Source organism: Aquila chrysaetos, chromosome 19 (genome assembly GCF_900496995.4).
Source record: "Aquila chrysaetos chrysaetos chromosome 19, bAquChr1.4, whole genome shotgun sequence".
Lineage (NCBI taxonomy): Eukaryota > Metazoa > Chordata > Aves > Accipitriformes > Accipitridae > Aquila > Aquila chrysaetos.
The window spans coordinates 24,821,571-24,843,955 of record NC_044022.1 but is presented as its reverse complement, the minus strand read 5'-3'; the positions used below and the strand labels follow the sequence as shown (position 1 = coordinate 24,843,955).

Genomic DNA, 22,385 nt, shown 5'->3' with positions numbered 1-22,385 from the left:
AGGTGTGCAGTAGCTTATGCATACCTTGGAGAAGCAAATAGCGCAAAAAATGGCTGTGTCAGCATTTTCAGCATTTTTTTTTTTCCCCCTTGAAGAGTCTCCCAGGAGCAATGGTGCACTCTCAGATGGGAAACTGCATCCAGGCTCTAGCCATACTGTCCTGCTTGAAAGGTGCAAAGAATCAGGATTAGAGTTGCGAATCTGTTCCATTATCCCCGTTGTTACAATAAGAATGTGAAACAGTCTGGAAAATACAGGAATACCTGATGTCAAATTGTATGTATTACAAGTACTTTCCAAATCCATCTTTTATAATAACACAGAAAGGTGCCTTTACATATGCCAAAACCCACACCGAAGCCACAGGTTTTTCAATAAACACATCTTCTGCAACGATGGTACACTTACGGGATTAAAGTTTATACAAAGAACAAAACAGAGAGAGGTCTGCTCATCTGCCAAGCAGTAATTTCTTCAAGCTTTCTGCCGCCTCTGCAGACACTGAACAGGGTACCCTGCCTTATGCACGACATCGATTTGGAAGGTGTAGTTTTGTACCGTGAACCTGAAAAGTCTTAAAGCCAATGCTCAGTTGCATACTTCCACTAAATCTTTTCAGAACGGAGTGGAAACTGTCTAATAATCAGCATGTGTTTAGGCTCATGTCTTTTCCTGATTTAACAGTTGAGTGCTTGGATCTTGGGGTACAGGGTTCAGGAGGAGCTGTGTACAGTGTGGACAACGTCTCCTGGGAACAAGCCGTGTGCCTTTCACTGTGGGCATGCTTCTTCTCAATCAAAGCACTGCTCAGCAAAGTTGACACCTGCAAGACAAACAAGGAACTTCATCTGGCTTTGTGTACTTTATATACATACATACATACGCACAAAACGAACAAAAAAGTGACTTAGAAGTGCTTATTCATTAGGCAAAGAGAAGTCCTCCAGGGTGCAAAGACTCTTTTCTCAGTGAGGTTCCTGGCACTCACAGCTTTCCGTTACTTTTTTATTATTAAAAAAAGGAATTAAAACCATATTTTTCTCATTTCAGTAAGTACCTTTATGATGTCCAAACAACTCCAACAATGATATCATCTGTATCTTTCCTCCAGGGAGGAATTCAGGCCAGACCATGATATTCCTGCTTATTCTTGGAGCACAGAGCCTCACACCAAGGTGAAAACAGCAAGCCTGACTCCTTGGGGGGGGGGGGAATGCATGTCACAGCACCGTCCACTTCATACTGTACCTCCTACAGATCCCTTCCTCTTCTCGAGAGCTGTTCAACACTATAAATTAAGAGTTAAGGCCTGAATCCTGCTATGCCTGATCTCTGCAGGCAGATACCCAAGGCTGTTCTTCAGCGGGACATGCTCACCAGTACGGATCTGCCCATATGGATCCTATTTCTCCACAAATACTCTTTTCGGGATATGTACAACATGTGGCATAATGGGGCTGCAGTCCTTGAAGCGGCCTCTGATTTAATGAAACAGATGATTCACCTTCAACTTAAGCCCCCCAGCTTAGGGAGGAGGTCAAGCGTGTCTTTAGCTGGCTGCCTGCGCGATGGTGGACCCGCAGGGATGGACACGGGTCCAACCTCCCCAGCACCGTCAGCGTCCTGGCAGCCACCTCTCCTCCATGCTTTGTGCGAGGTACCCCTTCTCTCAGCAGCACAAAAGACCGGGACCCCATCTGAGCTTAGCTCTGGGCTTATATAGTACGCAGGCTTGGAGCATCACCAACAAACTGGTACCCTTGACCAGCTCTCCCATGTATCTCCTCACCCTTCTCCTGCTTCCCTCACAACCCAAACCCATGACCCCTCCTTCCCCGTAGCTCATAAACATCTTTCTTTCACCAAGTTAGCAGGGGCTAACTGTACAGAAGTGCCCTGCTGCTTTGCTAGGAAATAGCCATTGAGCTTGAAGGTCTTCTGCTCTGGGAGTAAGAGGACCAAAAAGCAAGGTGCTGGTGGCAAGTTCTTCCCCTCAAACACCATGTCCTGCAGATGGCAGATGCTGAAGTCTCTTGGCTGCCAGAATCTACCTGCTAGAAAATCCCACTGAGGCTTGAAGGCCATGCCAGAGGTGGTGTCTTGCTGAGCAGACCTTCTAGAGGTTCTTCCAGGAGCAAGGAAAGACAGTCCTTTCCTGAGATCCTCAGACATTTGCCGGCTGAAGAGGTGACAGAAGCTGAATTTTCAGACTCCAGCAGTCGTGTGTGTAGTCCCAGCTCTGACGGTAGACCATCGCAGATGATCAGAGACTCAGTAGTCACCTCTCAGTGCAAGATGCCATGAGACACCTGAAACTATTGGCAGATGTGCTGAACTGCCTCCATCCCTGGCTTTCACAGGGATTTTGTTTTTCAAATGTAAATCAGTGTTGCTCAGTATCTTTTAGGTGGAGCTGTAACAGGCCCCTCTCCTCAAGCTGCTGCAAGGGAAGCCTGTGATCCAGTCTGGACTCCGCAGGGTATGCTTGCAGGCTCACAGCACGGCTGCCCTGCAACAAGGATCCTTTGCTGCCCACACAAATATTTTGTTAGAGCGTTTCTGCCGACGGAGCGCGTGGCCACGGGTTTGTGGGAGGTCTGTAGATAGCACGGGTGGCTTTGGGGGATGGTAAAAGCCACCCTTTAGTCTGTACCCCCAGTTCTACAACTAGGAAACTAATTTATTCCTAAAGAGCATTGATGTCGATTAACATGCACGGGGGGGGGGGGGGGGGGGGGGTCGTTGGGAGCCTTATGCGAAACACTTACGCAGTAGCCACTGCAACCCAAGAGCATCACCTACTGCAAGATCACACGGGCAGTCACACAGACAGTTACTCACCGACATATTTAATTAACTGTGGGACACTACAAAGCAGAGGAATAGGGGACTACACGGGCACCTGCTCCGTCACTGCTGCACTGCTTCTCCTCAGTCCCACTGAACAAACTTTACTACTACCTGCCTTGCCTTCAAGGACACTGCCAGGGATATCTGTTGCCAGCTAAAACAGAAAACACACAGGCACTTTTAAGAAAAAAAGCAAGCTTGCTACATGAAAATAAATAGAAACATTGGACAGCTATGGCAATAATAAAATGAACAATTACTACATTACGGAACATGCACATTCAATTCTATTTGATTAACAGGTTATTTTGCAAAGTAAAGACAACTTACAATGAACATAAATATATTTTGAAGCTGCTGTAGATCTAAAACTTCCAACTCTGTTTTTTTTTTTTTTTGCTGATGCGTCACTACTTATACCCAGGCAAAATGTTGAGGAGACTGTTATTCTTTCTAAGAACTGTTTTCCTTAGGGAAAGTAGGGAGCATTAGAGGTCTGGAAATTACTGAATGTTAAGCCTACTTTGGGATAACACCTATTGTTATTCTACGTTAGCAACTGTTTCTTGAAACAGATCCAGTAAAGAGATTTATTTTCATCTTCTTAGGGTAATTGGGATGTTTCTGGCAACAGATCTGCAGTGTTTCATAGAAACAGAGCACGGGGGGAACACGATAGCTGCACCCAGAATCATTAAGTGGTTCTGGTCCTCTGCTTCTTTACAGCAGAACCTTGGCAGCCAAATAAGCAGTTACAGGATTTCTGCAGCCAGTGATAGAAATAAGACTACAGGAGATAGAAAGCTACATGCTACTTTTTGAAAAAGCAATATTGGTTTCTAACAGGAACTCTGTGCATGGGAAAAGGAAATAGAATTTGTGTATTCACACAAGCATTGCTTTCACAAAACACAATCAGCTGAGCAGCTAAGGAAAATCCACTTTCACTAACATTATTTATATCTCAGCAGTGATAATTAAAATAAATTAAATAGACCTATTGCTTCATTATATAGAATCTGCCAGAAAGCCAGGTCAAAGCAAAGTAAATACCTCAGATACACCTTGGAAATACACACTGCCCTGAATTGGCAAGATATTTGAGATGATAATTCCCTCTGTCTCATGAATGAGTTAAAAAAAAAAAAAAAAAAAGGAATCAAAGTTTATCTTCAGTGATTGTTTGTCCCATCTTCAGACACTTCTCTGTCAGTCTCTGACCTGCTCTAGCAAGTGTTCTCTTTAAAAATATATTACTGGGTTCCACTTCAGTCGTACCGTTTCTCTGCACCCCCAGAAATAAGATGGGAGCCACTCTAGTTTCAGTGGAAGGTTTTCCTCCACACAAAGCTCTTAAGTTAAAGGGGTACCTAGCCTTGCAATCTGCTATTCCTTTGCTCCTCTGCATCCTGCCAAGCCATCGCTATTCAGACTACCTGCCACAGGTTCTTAAGCGATGCACTGACGCGCCGAGAAAATGAGGCATTCCTCTCCAAGAGGACAATTCAAATAGGCTAAATAAGGAGCTTTTGATTGATTACAGACAATCTTACGCACCTCTGTGAAAGGCAGTGCAATGATCGAGCACACCAAGCAATCAAGGGTCTTGGAGCCAGCTAATTAGCAACGCTAGTCACAACTGTATGTCTCAGCTGAGCTCCAGAAGACACTTCAGTAGCCAAAGGAGTGTTTTACTGCATTTCCCTTCTTCAATTTGTCTCAGTACATTGGTCAAAAAGATCTCATTTACACAGTCAGAAAGTAGTCTTCAGCTCTTTTGGCCAATTATATGGCACTGGGTATCAATCTTCCTTCTCCGATTACGCCTGTAAGCCTGGGCTCATCCAACCCGACTATTGATATGGGGCTCACAATCTCAGAGGTCATGACCACCTCGCATTGCTGTCTTTAGCGGGGGAACTCACAGACATTCCCAGGATGGGAAAGATCCATTTATTTATTTATTTTATTAAAATTGTAATTGAGATCTTTTTTTAAAAAAAGACAATTTTCCGTATGATTTCTAATTTTAAAATGCCCCCCCTCCCTTTTTTTTTTAAAAAATAGAATTACTATAGATTTGGGCTATTTTCATGTATTCAGAGGAATAGAGCAAGCTATTAGCTAAAACACTTTTTACTGATTGAGGCAACAATTGCATTAACATGAAAGCATGCCAGAAAGCATACACAAATAGCAATGGAAAGAAAAGACAATACTTTTTACGAGTAATTTTTACTACTCCAATGCAAATAAAAGCTCCTGAAAGCATTTCTTAAGATGTACATCACCACTTTAATATCTAAGCTTATTTAGTAAAGGTGGATTTTTTTTCAAATTTATTCTTATTGTTTGATTGCATTAAACATTAAGAACTGTATTTGTCACAGTCTCTACAATCATTCAATTTTCTGTTGCTGGAGGCCTTTCCCACTGCAACTGGAAAGTACATAAAAGGAACACTGTAAATAAGTTATAAAATTGGCATGCATCAGGATAGCTGCAAAACTTAACTTTTGAACCATTTCAAATTTAATCGCTTTCCGCCTGTTTCAGTTAGAGAGAACTTCCACAATTAAAAGCACTGTATTTAGTGCTATCTCAAAATACTTTAAAAAACCTTCAGTAGAACATACAGATCAGAAGCGCTATTACACAGTTTTCTGTGTCTTAAGACAATACCACTCACTAGAATTCCAAAAACAATGGAGAAAAAATTGCCAAAACTAAAAGGTACCTTACAAAAGAATACACATTCTCAGAGGCACAGCTTTACTAAGAAATTCAATACTATGTAAAAAGCAATTCACATTTTATTTTAAATTGCAATAAACTGTACAAAAATGTTTTATTCTTGCCAAAAATAACAGCAATATTTTCGATCTTACTTCTAGACAAACAACAAACTCTTATTTTAATCTTTCCTGGGTGAGTTTACGAATAAACAGACAATAAGATGCACGGGTTTGTGTCAGAGTCAGGATAGAATGAACAGATTTAAACATTTGTGGAATAAATTTTAAGTTTTTAGTGTCTTTTAGGAATTTACTCCTGCCATGCCTGTTAAAAGCCTAAAGAAAAAAAATGGTTTGTGTCTCACACAAAGGAATGTAAACAATCATCAAGAGATTAAAGAGGTTGACTCTTCCAATGAAACCGTAAACGTACCTCTATATCACTAACATTCACTTTACATCAAGAACAGTCCACAGCACGAGGATTGTGCAATAGCTGAATCCACTCTCCAAAATGCCAATTAAATATACACCAAAGACTTTTTTTTTAAGTTTTCAAAAAGAATAAAATCTTAAGTAACAGAACTGAAATGGATTATACTCTTTCTAACATTGAGGTTTTCTTCTTATCCTAATTAATGAGTGAATATGTAACAGCCCCATCAGATCTACAATCACAATGTACTTTTTCCAAGATGCAATAAAGTAAACGAGCACCTAGTGAAGTCAATCAAAGGTAGAAAGCACCTCTGCCAAGAGCACGGGCTTATTTTCAGGCTTGGTTTTGTTTGCATAACACATTTAATGCAGACTAACAAAACATAATTTGGGTCACTGACACAGCTTCTTCAGTCTGAGACCTAAAATGGAAATACAATTGCAGTGATTTTTTTAGATTTCACAGTTTTTTCCTCGGTGTTGAAACTTAGCTAAGAAAAAGCTGTTTCAACAGATTGATTAAAGCTTAAAAAATTAAGCATCTTCTGCTACTTCAGAGTTGTTTGAGGGAATAAAGTCTTCTTGAAATTCCACTTTGTCTGGATAGAGTTTAATGTAGGTGTCCACCATTAAATCTAAGTCATGTTTTATATCAAAGTTTATGTTCAGCAAAGCTAGGTTGCTTGACCTTTGCTCTGTCAAGGTGTTTTTCAGGTAAGCCTTTAAGCGCTTTCGTCCTATTTCATATTTTTCATTCTCCACCTTCATCACTGGAAGTATGCACAAGACTTTAAGCAATGCGTAAACGTTAGGGAAAAACTTTATGTCAGGCAAGTGAAGTGCTTCATAAATAGTAGCTGGAAGTTCAATATCTTTTCCTCTGTGCTTCCACTTGATTCTCCAACAATGAAGCTCAGCAGAAAGTGTGTCTGGATTAGGCAAGTCCTTTTTGTACATGTCAGCGTGATGCTCCTCGGACGTATTGAATTTGAGCTGCCCCATGACTGAGGGCACTAACGATAAGCACTTAAGAGCTTTTAAATGTTGTTCTGAGAACATATCTTTTAATTCTTGAATAATATGCTCCACTGTGGGGACACTAAGGATTTCTTTGTAGTAATTTTCTGACGTTACCTCAGAGTCCAAGTTCCCCTGTTGTGCCCTGCGAAATTTACCTGGGAGTTTAATTTGTACATCCAGTTTTGCAGCCAAATTCGTTGCTTCCTCAAACCAAAATTCATGGTAAACTTCAATATTCTCCATCACTTCATTCAGAGAATGCAACACTGCTGTTAAGCTGCTAGCTGCAAAAAATACATCTGATGTTTGTCCTTGGAGATTTTTTCCGAATGCTCTTGTAAAAGACAGAACGTTTTTCAGAATTACAATAGTGACAATGAAGTCAAAATCTGTTAGTGCACTTGAAAGTACAAATGCTCGACCCGCAATAAAGTTGTTCCACCTAATAGACGAGTCGCTGCTTACCGCATCCAAGCACAGTACCAATGCTTGCATGAGGTCCACTAAAACCTCGAAAATATCATGCCTGCCTGTCCACTGAGAACGGCAGATCTCCTTCAGCTCATTACCCTTCTCCTCATTGTTCTGAAAAAGAACAGAAATTGTGTTGTCCAGTTCTACTAGTAATTGCGGAGACTGATTAAAAAGACAGCAAACTTCTTCAATTGTTCCCATTGCATTGGAAACACCAACAACAGGAACAGATTTTGCCAGCCAAACATTTAAGGCACAAGAGGAACACAGTGTATACACAGCTTGTGGATACTTTTCCAGGAGTCTTGTAGCCACAATCTTCATTTTAGAAGCAAACCCACTGGAGACGATGTAGGCTTGACCTCGACAGTACTCCATGTTTAGACCCCACTTTTCAGTAATAGTCGTGTGGAACTTAACAGCTAAAATTTCAGGATCAGCCTCATACGGTAAAAACCCTATGAATTCTTCTCTCAGATTATGAGAATCATCAACAAATCTCACTAACACTGGCAAATGTTCCTCTCCTGCTATGTCTACTACTTCATCAGTGACAATAGAAAAGAAGTGTGCGTCTCTTACTTCCCTCAGTGTCTCTTCTCTAACACAGTTTTCACAGATCTCAAGCATTTGCTTCTGCTGAGTTTTTGAACAATACTCAAGATTGACTGCAGTCATCTCAAATCGTTTCCTCAGAACTTCATCTCCAGCATTTATTCTATATTCCAGTAGAGCCTGAAAGTTATCTGAAGTAAAAATACCTTCTGGAAGCTCATCAACATTATGGCCATCCAAAGGAATATTTTGTTTACCCATTAGGATCAAAATTTCAAACAAAGATTTAAGGTAATCTTTGTTTTCTCTTTCTTCCAGTGTTAAGGGGACAGCTTCTTCCTCTTGTTCTTCCCCTCCTTCCTCTGAGACAGTATTTTGTTCATTGCTTTCGTTCAATTCTTGAGTTGCCTGTTCCCGTTCAAAAGCTTCATCAACTACAAAATGTAAAATACTGTAAGTGTCAAGATAACATGAATAAAACATAACACTTCCTTTCCCTTACTATCCCCATTACTTTTAAGTTACTGGAGTCCAGTGAAGAATGCTTCCAGTTTAAGGTGAATGAGTATTTGGAAAGAGTTTAGACTGGCTGTTTGAATCAAGCAGGAACTCACTTATACTCCTGATACATATAAACTTACAGTTACGTGTCCTGCATTACCTTGCAGCCTTAGTAAACAAAGTTTTTATTAACTCAATTATTTTGCCCACTTACTCTTTTGTTGCTTCAGTGTTCTTATTTCATCTTCACTCTTTAAAAAAAACAAACACAAAAAAACCAACCACCAACTTATATTGATGATAATGTCTAGCACAAGACCTTAAAACATTAAAACACAACAAGATCAGATACAAATATTGTAGATGAGACCATTTTTAAGTGTGTCAGTATTCACTAAAAAGTGTTAGAAGGTCCAAGAGAAGGAGGTTTCTTCAAGTTGTTTATTGCTGCCACAACACATATCTACTAACTACATGAGAATAGTTTGCTACTACTGCTGATGTTCCCATACTTATATTAGGAATTTGTTCAATATGTATTTTATAATTCTTAGTAAGTAAATGCCATTAAAGAATTCTGTTTCAATATGAACATGCACTGTCAGTAGACAGAACTGTCTTTAACTCTATTTTCAGTCAATAAACAGACTCAGTCAAACTCATGAAGAAATACTTAGAAATTGTGTGTAATTTTCCAACATATAAGCAGAGTTTAGGAGCTCAATTCCTCTTTTGTCAGTATACTTATAACCACAGAGACCTAAAGACACTTTTTCTGTAAATGACACAAAAGAGGTATCGACAAGACACAATTCCACAAAAAACTTCTTGATCTTGGTTTTATACATGGATCATCTTTACAGAACAATAAGCTAAAACAAGCATGGCTGAATGGGTGCAGACTTCAAAAGTTAAACAGGTGAACTGAAGACCACAGTCCATATGTAGCAAGAATTTCAGGGTACCACGCGTAAGTTTCATTAAGTTAGCACTGTAATAACAAGCAAAAGAAAGTTATGCACTTTCTTTGGAAGGCAGAATCAGCTCTGGATCAACACATTTCATTTTCCAGATTACTTCATTAAACCTTCCTTAGTAGACAAAATTTATATTAGCATAATATTTGGGCATTTGACTTATAATCAACAAAAAGATACTGGAATAGGCAGTACAGAAAATGCAAACACTCAAGTGCTAAATATTATTATTTGACACTTTCATACAAAAGTTTAACATGAACTTACTTGCCTTTATTGGTTTAATATTAATTACAAAAAAAAAATCTTACATGAAAAACTTACCAGCTCTTTTATCCTTTTCCTATGTCTGCTGTGGGGATTGTTCAAGTGACTTGTAAGGTCAAATATAGTTGGCACAGCATTATCCCGTAAAACCGTTCTGTAAGGGCTCTGTAAGAAGACAGACACCTAGATTGGGGATTTCTTTGGGAAATTCTCACTATGGGTGCACAAAACCACCCCAGAATTTCAGATGCCAAGCCCCCCCCCCCCTTTTTTTTTTATTTTTAAAGTATTTTCACTTTCTGACATTTCAAAACAAACAGAAAGCTATGCTATGCAATTCACATTTCAGGGATATCAAGAGAACACTGAAAAAGAAAAGAGAGATACTAAAGAAAACCCGAACCCAAACCACAAATACTTTTTCCTCCCCATTATCTTCATATCAAAGACCCCAAATGCAGCAATTTTAATTTACTGCAATATTATGATTTTTAAAAATAAACATTCTGGATAAAAAGACATTTATGAATCAGAAAGGAAACATTTTGTTACTATTGTGCTTTGATTTTTATCACTTATTTCACAATTCTAGAAACAATCACATAAACATTTTCATTGTGAAAATGTTCAACTGCTTCTTTATGGAGACTTATAAATTCCACAAAACACTACCGTGAAAGATCATATTGAAGGAAAAATTATCTGTCAAATGAGCAGGAGGAAGAAAAGACTTCTAGATGGTCATGTAAATGCTTCTAGCAGTTAAATAAAAATATTTTAAATAAAATTTTGTATTTGGATACACCATAAGCTTACGTTGTCTAAACTGGCTAATTTCCAGTTAAGTACAAAATTTTATCTGATGAGATTTATACCTGTCCTTAGACTGAAATACATTTTAAACAAACCATGTTTCATAAAGCTTCATTTCAGATTCAGAATTACTCCTAATATTCATCTGTTTGTTTCTGGGATGCTGGCTAATCGGAGACCCTGTCACGTGTAATACCACCAGGAGCTCAGAGTCTGACCTGCGTATTTTAATTATCCTCCGTAACTAAAGGACTGATTTTGCCTAGGTATCACAGCCTAGAAATTAAAACTTGATACAGAGCCCCAAGTCCACCATCTCCTACTCTTACATAAGCTGTTAAAATCAACATTATCTTGTTAACAAGAAAAATTGAAAGCTATTATTTCATTAACAGGCAACAGTGCCATGATTTTAGCTGGATAAAATGTAACAGGAATCACAAGCTTGACAGACGTGAATACTGTTTAAATCTCTTGGCCACAACAGAATGTAATATAACCAAATCACACTATGTACACACTTCAGTAACAGCACATTAATGATTTTAAATAATTAGAGGTATGTAAACTTACATACTTACACCCAATAAATTTAAATAATGTTGTAACTTCTAGTGACAATAAACAAAATAAGCATTACTTTGCATGAGGAATGAACTGCAGTGAAGACCAGTGCTCCACAAACATATTAAACCAGCAGGAGCAGCTCTGCTTTTCTCTTCCCCGACTGCTCATTTCCACCTCATCCTTTGTGCCAACATCTGTGAGTCTGTGTGGTGCCCTGGATCGTGACAATGATCTCAATTAAGACCAAGAGATTAATTTTCCCAGGGACCAGTTACCCAGGCAATCAAAAGATTAAAATGCAGCATTCTGATGAAAAATGTTACTCACATTTTGCAAGACGCAGTAAACAAATGCTTGGTTTTACTTACACTTCTACATATCATAGAAGTCTCAAAATGTTTAGCACACAATCTGTAATGCTTGTTGAGTTGATCTGGAGTTTTATCTTCTAAATCTGCCCTTCGACAGTTCTCTACCCATCTTTGACATCTGCGTGTAAGCAAAAGAATTAGCTAGTTTTAAGATGAAACAAAATCCCCTACAATTTCAAACAGTACTCAAAATTGGAATGCAGTGAGCCTTGCACTTTATGCAAGGCTAAGGAAAGTTCTGTACAGCTTCCATTGTAACATACCACCAAATCTTTTTAAAAATTTGTTTTTCTCCTTTTGTTCACCACTTACCATGGCCCCAGGAAATTCAGGAATCTTTTACCTTAATTTATATATTCTTGCCTTTGTCTCACACACACAACAGATTGTAACGCAGGTGCTCACGAAACCTGACCATTTAATTCTTAAGAATTTAATCTTAAAAGTTAAAAAAGAAACAGATGTGCTTGTAGACTAAAGTCATAAAGTTTTTGAAGGCAGCTATTAAAACAGTTGTCTTCTCCAACTCCCTCCAAAACACAGCATTTTTCATATTTATTTTGGTCACTGGGGAGTTTAGAGTAGATTTCTGAAAAGTGAAATAAAAATAATAATGCAATCATTCTACAGACACTGCTCACATGCCTGAAGTAAGTTTGTTAGATGCGTATTTTTATATTTACTTCTGCTTTGGATTAGTTCTCTGAGTTATAACACAAAGCTAAAGAAACATTTCCCCTACTAATACAGCTCCTTTTAGATCTGCAAGATACTGTTTCCTCTGGTGAGTAAACCACTTGCAGTAATTGATGCAAATGCATTAGTCAGCTTCTATTTCCCCCAATGGGGTCTATGCAATCACTTTCTTGCTATGGATTTTTGAGTAACAGCATGAATAGACTAATTCTGCACAGCTACTCCAGTAAAACTCATCTGCTATTTTATTTGTGCAGTAAAAATATAAATATAAATTAACAAGACTCCAGCAGCTATTGATATCTCTGTATTTAAAAGCTTAAACAAAAAAGCCATTTCGTTCCTGCAAAAATAATCCTCGGCAGCAGTGTCATTTTAATGCACTTGCTTACAACTTATGGGATCACAGAGCCACCAGTTTACAATGGCACATAAGTAAACAGAAAGTTGAAAACATACAATACAAATGACTAAAAACTTTCACGTGAACACGACCGATGATTTCTCCATTATTCTAACTGTACAGAGTGGTTACACTCTGTTATTAACCACCCAGTATTCCTCTCCCATTCCTCCTAGGGTAAATCCTTCCCCAGACAAACTCAAGAACGCCAGAGACAACTACATTATAAAGAATTACAGTAATATCACAGTAAATCTACAGCAAAAAGGAGAAGGAACTTTCACTACAATCTCAGTGACTTATTTTACCTTACAATCCATTACTTTGCTACATACTTTTCAACATGCTGCATACTTTTCAACATGGACTCATATTTTAAAGTGTTGTGTTGTTTTTTTTCTTTAACTGGTACATGTTGGCAATGTCCACACGCAGAGAAGTTACACGAAGAGTCTACTAGTTCAGTAGGGCAAAGTGGGGGAGATCTCCCCACAACCCAATCATTACTGAAATTCATGAAAGTGAAAAAATTACTTGGTCCCCTTAAAACCAAAAGGCTTTAAATAGTCTCTTTCATTCCTAAATTAAAAAGAAGATGGGTTCTGACTCAAGAAACAGCTAGAAGTTACGAGAAAGCAGTTTTGCTATGATTTTTGACTGCAAACACGGAATTATTGCTCACAGGAGCAAGGAGGGAGAAAAATAATTGGTGATTATTCAACAATTTAAGAACGAAGGCTGTCTCGTCAGATGTTTTGGTGGGCAGCCCAAATGAGGAAATCCACAGCTCTGAGTGGATTCACCATCACCTCTACTTTAACTGAGTGCAATAAAAGGCAACTGTGAAGATGAAAGGGGAGAATCTTGGATTCTGATCTCTGCTGGCTGAACCGTTTGTGCGTCTCAATTTTTCATTCATGCAAAGTATCAAAATACCAGTGGCTGCAAGTGCCATAAAACCAGAATAATTTCTAACATTGCTCTCATAGATCTACACATAGTATTCTTAATAATGACTTAAAATAAGAAGAAGAACAACAAAAAAAATATCGTTTCTTTGCTCAGTCTTTTGGCACCACAGATCTTGCACTCTTGCCTGGACAGTGCAATCACCCAACAAGGGAGCGTTCTCCATTTAACCGAACAGTATAAACACAGTCTTTTTCCATGGGAGACCTTTAGCATGCAGATTATATTGAATCTGGCTCTCATACTTTCTGAGTGGGTGCCAATTACTAGGTAACTCGTTAAAGGGGATCACATCGGGCTGCCACAAAGGCTGATGAGCCTCCCTATAGTTAGTGGGGAGGGTTTCAGCCCAGAGGGGTATCCAGAGGAAGAGCCTGACCCTAGTGGTCTTACCTGCCTCTCAGTGACTCAGGGAACCTGAGGAAGACTGCCAGGAAGCAAAGTCAGAGCTCCTCACGTAAGTCCTCTGAATCACCTCCTGGCAACCACACAGGGACAAATCGGTGGCAGCGATGGTGCATCTAGAACTGGCACACAGTTGTCAAGGACAGAGAAAAAAGAGCCTGAATCCCTTCACCTCCAATGTTGCTGCCAACCAGAGAACAAGTTATGTAGGTATTAGTAATAGCTAGGGCCCAGATCACACTAATGAGTGATGGCAAAAGATAACATGAGCTCTTCAGGGGGGTCTTACTCAGGAAATGAGTCTCACATATTAAATTAACCACCCAATATTCCTCTCCCTTCCCACCTTCTCCTACAGTTACATGAAAGCGGCAGCGTTTTGTGCTGAAGTCAACGCTGTCTGAGCACACGATCCAAAAGCCGCCCTTGGCACACAGACACCCGGTTTGTGGATCCTGATGAGACATAGGCACCAAGCTCCTCGCCCCATCGGAGCAGCGGATCGGTAACTGGAGCTCTGGACATCTAGGAAACTCTACTGACAAAGGCTGGAGTGATGACATTCTCTCAGGCAGCTACAGGACTAGAGGGAGATAGTGGAGGTTATGCGACTGGAGTCAAACATGCAAACTCCATCTGAGTCTGAATTCGGCCCTTCAGTCTGGCTACAAGTTTGGTTACAAATCGAATGCTCTCTGAGGAACGAGGAGTGGAAGAACAAAGAAAAAGGAGGTCAGACCCCTGAAGTCACCCAGCACAGCTCTGCATGGTATTATCCAAGCAGCAATTAAAAAGATTTTAGAATAAAATTATATATAAAATTTTCACCAGTTTTTTTAGTATCCAGCAAAGGCACACTCTGTACTGTTGTACAAGTGCTTTAGTTGCAAAATATTTGGCACAAATTAAAAGCCATTTCAATGCAACGTGTTACACCACTGCTTAGGTATCACCCATTAGCTTTTAAGGTTTTCTTCAGTCACGAAGTTTACATTTTCAGAGATTTGCTGACATCTCATGGAAGCTCAAGTGGTGTTTTACTGAGGTGTGGATAGAGTGTAAACCATTTACATTATCTCAGTATTGGTCAACTGCAGTAGAACAGCATCTCTTTGCTTAAGAGGTATTTTGTTCTAAATACTCACACCTCACCTTAACTCAAACCACCATGACGAACAGTCAGAAACACAAATGAGGGTTAAACAGACAGATCTTACTGTGGGGATCACTGCCTAGACTGTATAAAACTATAAAATATGCATCCTTACTGGGGTAACAGAGACTATTTACATTAACGTTTGATATGAAAAGACTACGTACCATCCATTAAATGCAGATCGTTCTTTTTCAAAGCCTAATCTGTACACCCCTTCTCGTTTTCTCAGGTAGCAATGATAAATGAAGACAGTCTTAAATAACTGGTTAGCTCTCACAGAGTTGCTAACACTCGAAAGATCAGATTTGGGATATCTAACTGGAAATGCTTAGTACTCAATTGGGAAAACATAAAGGCAATTATTCAGTTATTGTGGAAAAACTGAAAGCAGTAAGGTAGTAGAGACAATTTACCGGGGACTATGTATTTCTTATCAATGATTTTTTTTTAAAAAATCAAAATTTATTTTTAAAGATGTATTCTAAAGCCTTTATACTCAACTTTCTCACTGTAAGCTGCCAAGTGCAACCACCACATTTTTGGCATAAAGTACTTTGCTTGCCAGACCAGTCTGACCTATAACGGTAAGAGGTTTCTATAACAGCAAGCAGTACAAGCAACACATTGTCATTTACAACTGCAGATGACTTCTGTAGTTCAAACAGGAGAATAAACCACTAACAACCTCCAGTCTACAAAGCCAGAAGGTTGCACAGATTATCAGTCATTAAATGCTGTTGCTAAAATAGAATATATGATCAACTTTGGACATTTTCACATAGTTTTAAATGAGAAAGGTGTAAGACATTAGTGGAGGAAAAAACTTGTAGATAACTTAGAGTGAAGAGAGTGTCATCTTTGTCACAGCATGTTTTTAAGAGTATGACAGATGCTACAAACAGTTTAGGTATAGCTTATCCTTCCTTTGGACAGTGGAAAGGTCTGGATGATCCTTCAGGGTCAATTTTAACTCTATTTTGTATTATTTTGTTACAGGAACATTAATCATATTAGCTTGAACTACTTCAAGGGGATTATGAAGTAGTCATGCACTCAGAAAGCATGCTTTCTCACATGCTGTAGAAACGTAAGCCAGTACATGCTTCCGAAAACCATGTCTGCGATCCACTTCAATGTTTGCAAAAGAAACATCCATAAATCCATACTGTTCCAACTCATCATAGCTGACAAGCATTGTTTTTTTCAAAAGGGTTTTCATTTCTAAACTTTCACAAATGGTGGTTAAAAGTAGTAGTATTCTAATTCTGAAATACAGTTTTAAAGGAAAAAAAATCTTTAAAATTAGTGCATCATTTAATTAACTGCACACTTTTTAACATATCTTTGAATTGCTACCATGGAAAACATTCATTCAAAATGTATTTCAGTAGAAAAATTATAAACCGAAGGGGGTATTTTCTTCATACAATAAACTGTCACATATTGAGAAATTTTGCACCACTTGACACAACTCAGACTTTACAGCACGGACTCCTTAAAAATTAAGACTGAAGTTCAGACCACACCAAATCTCTTCAATTCCGCACAAATTGCAGTCATTCCTTTGACTACGTAAGAACCTCTGGCTGTCACAGGATGGAGGGTGGAAAGAGACAACACTAGGAACGAATCATACAAATGAAAGGTTAAAGAGTAGGAAATCCACTATTTTGATTTTAGTTTTCATTAAAAGCATAAACATACGTAATACAGATTGTACTACAAAACCTGGCATGTACGGGCATCAGAAAGAGGCCTGGTTATCCTAGCTTTAACGCAAGGTATTGCATTTGCCCAGGAGAGCTTGACAACATATCTGAAGACACAGCTTTAAGCAGCAGCTACTACCTATATGAGATTTTTGTATCTTCATTTGAAATCACTTACAGGGGACTGTTTTCTTAGAAAAAACTATGTACCCACAATTCCCATGGGTTTTGCAATTTTCCAGAAATCAGGTCAAGCAGCTGCAAGGAAGGAAGCAAGCCACTATCATGTATAAATCGTCAAGAATTTCAGCCTTAATTACCTACTGTTAGGAAAGAGATAACTGGTATTGCTCTAGTGCCCATGCACCTTCCAAAACTGTGAGAAGCAAGCAAAACAATTTTAAGAGCATTGTCTAGATTTAAAGGTGAGCTTCTTTCCACATGGGGGTTTCTATGTCTAAGTGCATGATTTATTTTTCATGGTATTGCTCTACCAGTGCACCACCCCTGCTTTTCGCCTGTTGGGAACCTGAATATCCCATCACTTCTGCTGTCGCTCATGAAGCTTCGCCACAAACCATCATCCTTGCAATCCTGTGACAGCTGCCTGTCACGCCGGTGTCCTACTTGTCACACACACACTTTTGTCATCCAGCACCACATCACCTCAGTACACGCAGGAGGACTGACAGACTTCCACCACCTGAGCCAGTGCTGGCCCTGCGCAGGCTCCCCACGATGCGTGGGCTCCCTTGCCTCGTCCCATTGCTCCTGCACCCTTCCAGCTGCCCCACACCTCTAACAGCCATCCACCCCATCGCTCCCCAAACCCCTAACAGATGTGCACCCCCTCAGCCCCCCACTCCCCTCACAGCCAGCCATTCCCTCAGCCCCCCAATCCCCTCACAGCCAGCCATTCCTTCAGCCCCCTCCACTCCCCTCACAGCCAGGCAGCCCCTCAGCCCCCCCCCCCCCCTCCTCACAGCCAGCCATTCCCTCAGCCCCCCCACTCCCCTCACAGCCAGCCATTCCCTCAGCCCCCCAATCCCCTCACAGCCAGCCATTCCCTCAGCCCCCCAATCCCCTCACAGCCAGCCATTCCTTCAGCCCCCTCCACTCCCCTCACAGCCAGCCATTCCTTCAGCCCCCTCCACTCCCCTCACAGCCAGCCATTCCTTCAGCCCCCCCACTCCCCTCACAGGCAACCATTCTCTCAGCCCCCCCACTCCCCTCACAGCCAGCCATTCCCTCAGCCCCCTCCACTCCCCTCACATCCAGGCATTCAGCCCCTCAGACACCCCCACTCCCCTCCCCGCCAGCCATTCCCTCACACCACCACACTTCTCACAGCCAGCCATTCCCTCAGCCCCCTCCACTCCCCTCACATCCAGGCATTCAGCCCCTCAGACACCCCCACTCCCCTCCCCGCCAGCCATTCCCTCACACCACCACACTTCTCACAGCCAGCCATCCCCTCAGCCCCCCACTCCCCTCCCCGCCAGCCATTCCCTCACACCCTCACTCCCCCCCCCCCGCGGGGAGGAAGAGGCGGCCGCGCCGGCGCATGCGCAGCCGCTCGCCCTCCTCCCCGCCGCAGGCCGGAGGGTCCCGCGGAGCCCCCCCCCCCCCCCGGCGCCACAGCGCGCGCGCGGCCTCCGCCAGGAGAGCCGGCAGCTCCGGGCGGCCGCCGGTCCCTCACAGCCCCCCCGCCGCCTCCTCCTCCTCTTCTTCCTCCTCCTCCTCCTTCCGACCCGGCTTGCCGCCGACCCGCCCCGTCCCGTCCCGTAACCGCGGCGGGTCCCCACCTAGGTGAGGAGGCGCGGAGAGGGAAGAAGGGGGAAGGGGAGGGAGGCGCCTCCCCGCCGCGCTGCTGTCTCCTCAGGCGGAGGGCTGCGGGGCCTGAGGGGAAGGGAGAGGCGAGCGCGGTCCCGTGTCCCCCCCCCCCCCCATCCTCGTCCCACCCCCCCCCCCCCAAACCCGCCGTTCGTGCCTTCCTGAGGCGGCGCCGGCGGTTCCCGGTTGGGGGTCTCACCTGACCGGGTCCCGGGGGAAGCGGAAGAAAGCCAGGTCGGACTGTGTGCTCTTGCGGGTGCAGTTGGGAGCCGCACAGAAGTTCGGCATGGTCCCCCCCCCCCCGGATTGGCGCCGCTGCCCCTTTAAATCCGCGGGCCGGAGGGGGGGGGGGGGGGCGGGTGTGTGTGTGTATGTGGGGTGGAGGAGGAGGAGGACGGGGGGGAGGAAGGGAGGGGGGTAAGGGGGGGGGGGGGGGGGGGAAGCGGCTCTACACTGCTGTGAGCGGCCGGGAGGATTCACCGCCACCCTCCGCCGGGACAAGAGCCGCCTCCGTCCCACAATGCACCGCGCCCGGCCACTCCGCGGGAGAGTGCCCATGCGCCGCGGCGGCGGGGCCCGGATGAGCGGCCCCGCCCAGCTTGGGGCGCGCCTGCGCAGAGGGGAGAGGCCGGCGGCGGCGCCGCGCATGCGTAGTGGCGCCGGGGCCGCGCGGGGCAGGCCTGTCTTCCGCCGGGTCGCGGCAGGGTGGAGGAGAACCTGTATGTGCGGGGTACATTGAGTATGTTTAGCTTAAAAATGAACTGAGGGTGCAGGATGAGGTCATCGTCTTTCTTCTCTTGTCTATTCTCCTCTGTTTTGTTTTTTTAGGAAGATGTCGTCGCTCCACAGCCCGGATGGGTAATGAGAGAAACCAGGAGCGTTTTCAGCAATAATCAAACAGGGAGCGTGCCTAGTCAGGGCTGTCACAGGTAAAAATGAAGCAAGGCTTAGAAAAAAGAAACAGGAAACTGGATAGTGGGAAGAAGGAGACTCATTCGCCAGATGTGGCCTGCTAGCAGTTTGGGGAAGTGGATACTGTAGCTGTGAAATGTATAAATGCTGATGGCAAGAGTTAATTGTTTCAGGTGTAATAGTGCTATGGTGTAAGAATTCAGCTGCGGTACATGTTTTATATACCTTTAAAATTATATTAAAGGCATCCCGACATAGAGGTTGGTTGGGCTTTAGGAAGCATAATCCAGATATATGAAATAGCCAACGTATGTGTCTTTTCAAAAAAGTGCATAAAGAAAAAATGAAATTTCTGTTGGCTGGCTTCAAAACTTGTAAGCTTTTTTTTGTTTGAGTGGGACAAAAGCCATCTTTTCTGTGAGGAAGCCTCGGCATCAAGTGCCCTTCAAACTAGGAGGCTCAGAGCATATTTCATTGGACTAATTTTAATAACATCAATTTATTTGGTGTTAATTCTTTGCCAGAATTCTAACTCGGGCATGTAGCTGAGTTCATTCCTTTTAAGTAGTTTAGAGTAGTCACTTAAGCCAATGCTAAAGATAACTTTATCTGCACCTGATTGCTTTCACTTTACTGGGCAATTGCCAATGTTCGTGTACAGTGAACTGTATAAGGGAGTTAATCAGTTAAGTAACCTTTTTTTAAATATACTCATTCACCTTGAGATTAGATTTCAGGTGACTGCCATCTGATTTGCTGTGCAGATTGCGTAAGCGTTCATGCTGATACAAGGGAAGGCAAGAAGAGCACGGTCATTTTCAGTTGCAGTAATAGTTTAGGAGCATGACTGCATAATGTTAGTGTGAATTTTAAAACACTCAAAACCTGTTTCCTTAGGAAAAATATACTTAGTCACCCTGAAATAATAAGAAAATTTTGAGCATCTTCTGCCCAAGATTGAAGGGCCTTTTCTCCCCCAAATGGATTCACCAAACAAAAGCGCATGCTTGCTGAAACTCCTTCTTAGGGTTCTGAACAAGCAAAACCAGAACGTTATAATGGCAGTATTAAAAAGAAATTAACCATGGCACATATTTCTGAACCGTTGCTTCTGACCAAAGCTTCTGTTGATATTGCATCATTTGAATCACTATACAAGCATGTTACAGCTGTTATCTTCTAAATGTGTATATATTTGCATATGAGCTTTCCTAATAAAATGAATGCAATGACTTGTACATAAAGTTAACTTACTGAAGTCTGCTGGATGATGTTTTTTATGGGCAGACTAATTAATGATTCCTATATAATGGAAAGAAAACTTAATTATTTTCAAAAACCAACAATATTACTCAAAAGCCATTATTTTTAAAGGAAATTAGTAAACATTACTACTTAGTTGGAAATGCTAAAAATTAGCTTCTGTTGTAGAATACAGAAATCACCGAAACCCTTTTTTTTTCCTGCAGAGTAGCCTTTGAAGTGTGCATATGTCATATGTACGCTGGTGATTTTGTGTGTTAAGTAATCCTCCAGGTTATGCAAGTATTGTTCACAGTATATTTCCAAGTGTGTCTGTCGATTGACATTGAATGGGGATTGTATACTGTTAGTAGTAGTGTTGTACATACAATCTGTATTCTCTGGATAAATTAGTAAAGGAATTTTGTGTGTTCGTGTGGATTTTTTAATTGCTTTTTTTCCCCACTGTGTCTTTTAAGGTCAGATGTATCTTAAATCCAGGATTCTCTATCACTTAATAGTGGTTGTAAAATAACCACTTTAACATACTTCTGGAAAAGAACTGCATGTCTGTTTCCCAGGGTGAAAGTCAGTATGCCTTTATTTTCTGATTGTACTGTTTGAGCACGACTGTGTACTCCTGCAGGTTTCCTGCCATTAAAAGTTTGTTTGCAAGAGAAGATTTGAAGTCTGAAATGCTTTCATGACTTTTACTACTGTTACATTCTCTTGCAAGTCTTAACAGCTGCATTGTTGTTGGGATAACCTGTCTGTAAGAACTAAAAGGACATCGGGTTAATCCCATAGAGGTATTTTTGTGTATCTGTATCCACGCTCCCTTTGAGATGTGCTGAAATTCACAATGACAGGAGGAAAACCAAGTTGCTTATGTGCAGGGTTTGCCTATAGTTCTGGGGGAATGGGAAGGCAAAGGTGGGGAATAACTTAAGTCTTGCACGCTGTATGAGAGAGGACCTCTGAGACTGTGCAAGTGCACGTCGAGTATGCAATACTAGTGACCAATGTGCAACTTAACTCCAACCCTAAATTGGAGTAATGCAGCATCCTGGCTCCTGCCTCGTGGTTAGTTTTTTGCAAATGGAAGTTAGGAATGTCTGTGATGATAGTCAAGGGTTATCAGAACCAATTCCCATTGCATTTTCCCTATTTCACTGGGATCTTTTTTGGGTTTTTTTTATGATTCTGATTGAAAGAATGCTGATTTTCACAAGTTTTGTATCAGGTCTTCAGTAGGAGGAAATCCAGAGGGCTGTTGGCTTTGCAGCACTGTACTTCTACACGAGGGTGGTGTTTTTGTCAGGGTCTGCCCAAATGACGTGGTGTTGTGCACAGGCATAGCTTTCCAAATGACCTGTACTAAGCGATTTACTCACAGCTGTCTGTATTCTGGCCTGCAGCTACTTCCCTCCCTGCCTAGGAAAGCAGCCTTCTAAATTACAAGCAACTGCTCTGAGTCGGGTCCTGGCTTCCA

At 41.8% G+C, this 22,385-nt stretch overlaps 1 protein-coding gene and 1 long non-coding RNA gene across 6 annotated transcripts; one reads left to right on the top strand and one right to left on the bottom strand.

Moving 5' to 3' along the window:
* Positions 1 to 3,426: 3,426 nt before the first annotated feature.
* Positions 3,427 to 19,134, bottom strand: THAP12 (THAP domain containing 12). Of its 5 annotated transcripts, XM_041118582.1 has the most exons (8): positions 15,362 to 17,721; positions 14,388 to 14,736; positions 14,030 to 14,224; positions 13,022 to 13,173; positions 11,566 to 11,686; positions 9,875 to 9,982; positions 8,788 to 8,824; positions 3,427 to 8,506 (listed from the first exon to the last, which is right to left on the bottom strand). In XM_041118582.1, the coding sequence occupies exons 5-8, from the start codon at positions 11,578 to 11,580 to the stop codon at positions 6,558 to 6,560; spliced, it is 2,109 nt and encodes a 702-aa protein (XP_040974516.1). In that variant the 5' UTR covers positions 11,581 to 11,686; positions 13,022 to 13,173; positions 14,030 to 14,224; positions 14,388 to 14,736; positions 15,362 to 17,721; the 3' UTR covers positions 3,427 to 6,557. The 5 variants fall into 5 exon arrangements, with proteins under 5 accessions (XP_040974516.1, XP_040974517.1, XP_040974518.1 ...); XM_041118583.1 differs by lacking the exon at positions 14,030 to 14,224; XM_041118584.1 differs by lacking the exons at positions 13,022 to 13,173; positions 14,030 to 14,224.
* Positions 19,135 to 19,210: 76 nt separating this feature from the next.
* On the top strand, positions 19,211 to 21,570 carry LOC115353328. The gene is made up of 2 exons (XR_003927550.2): positions 19,211 to 19,478; positions 19,568 to 21,570. It is a non-coding gene; the product is annotated as an uncharacterized LOC115353328 (long non-coding RNA).
* Positions 21,571 to 22,385: the final 815 nt, after the last annotated feature.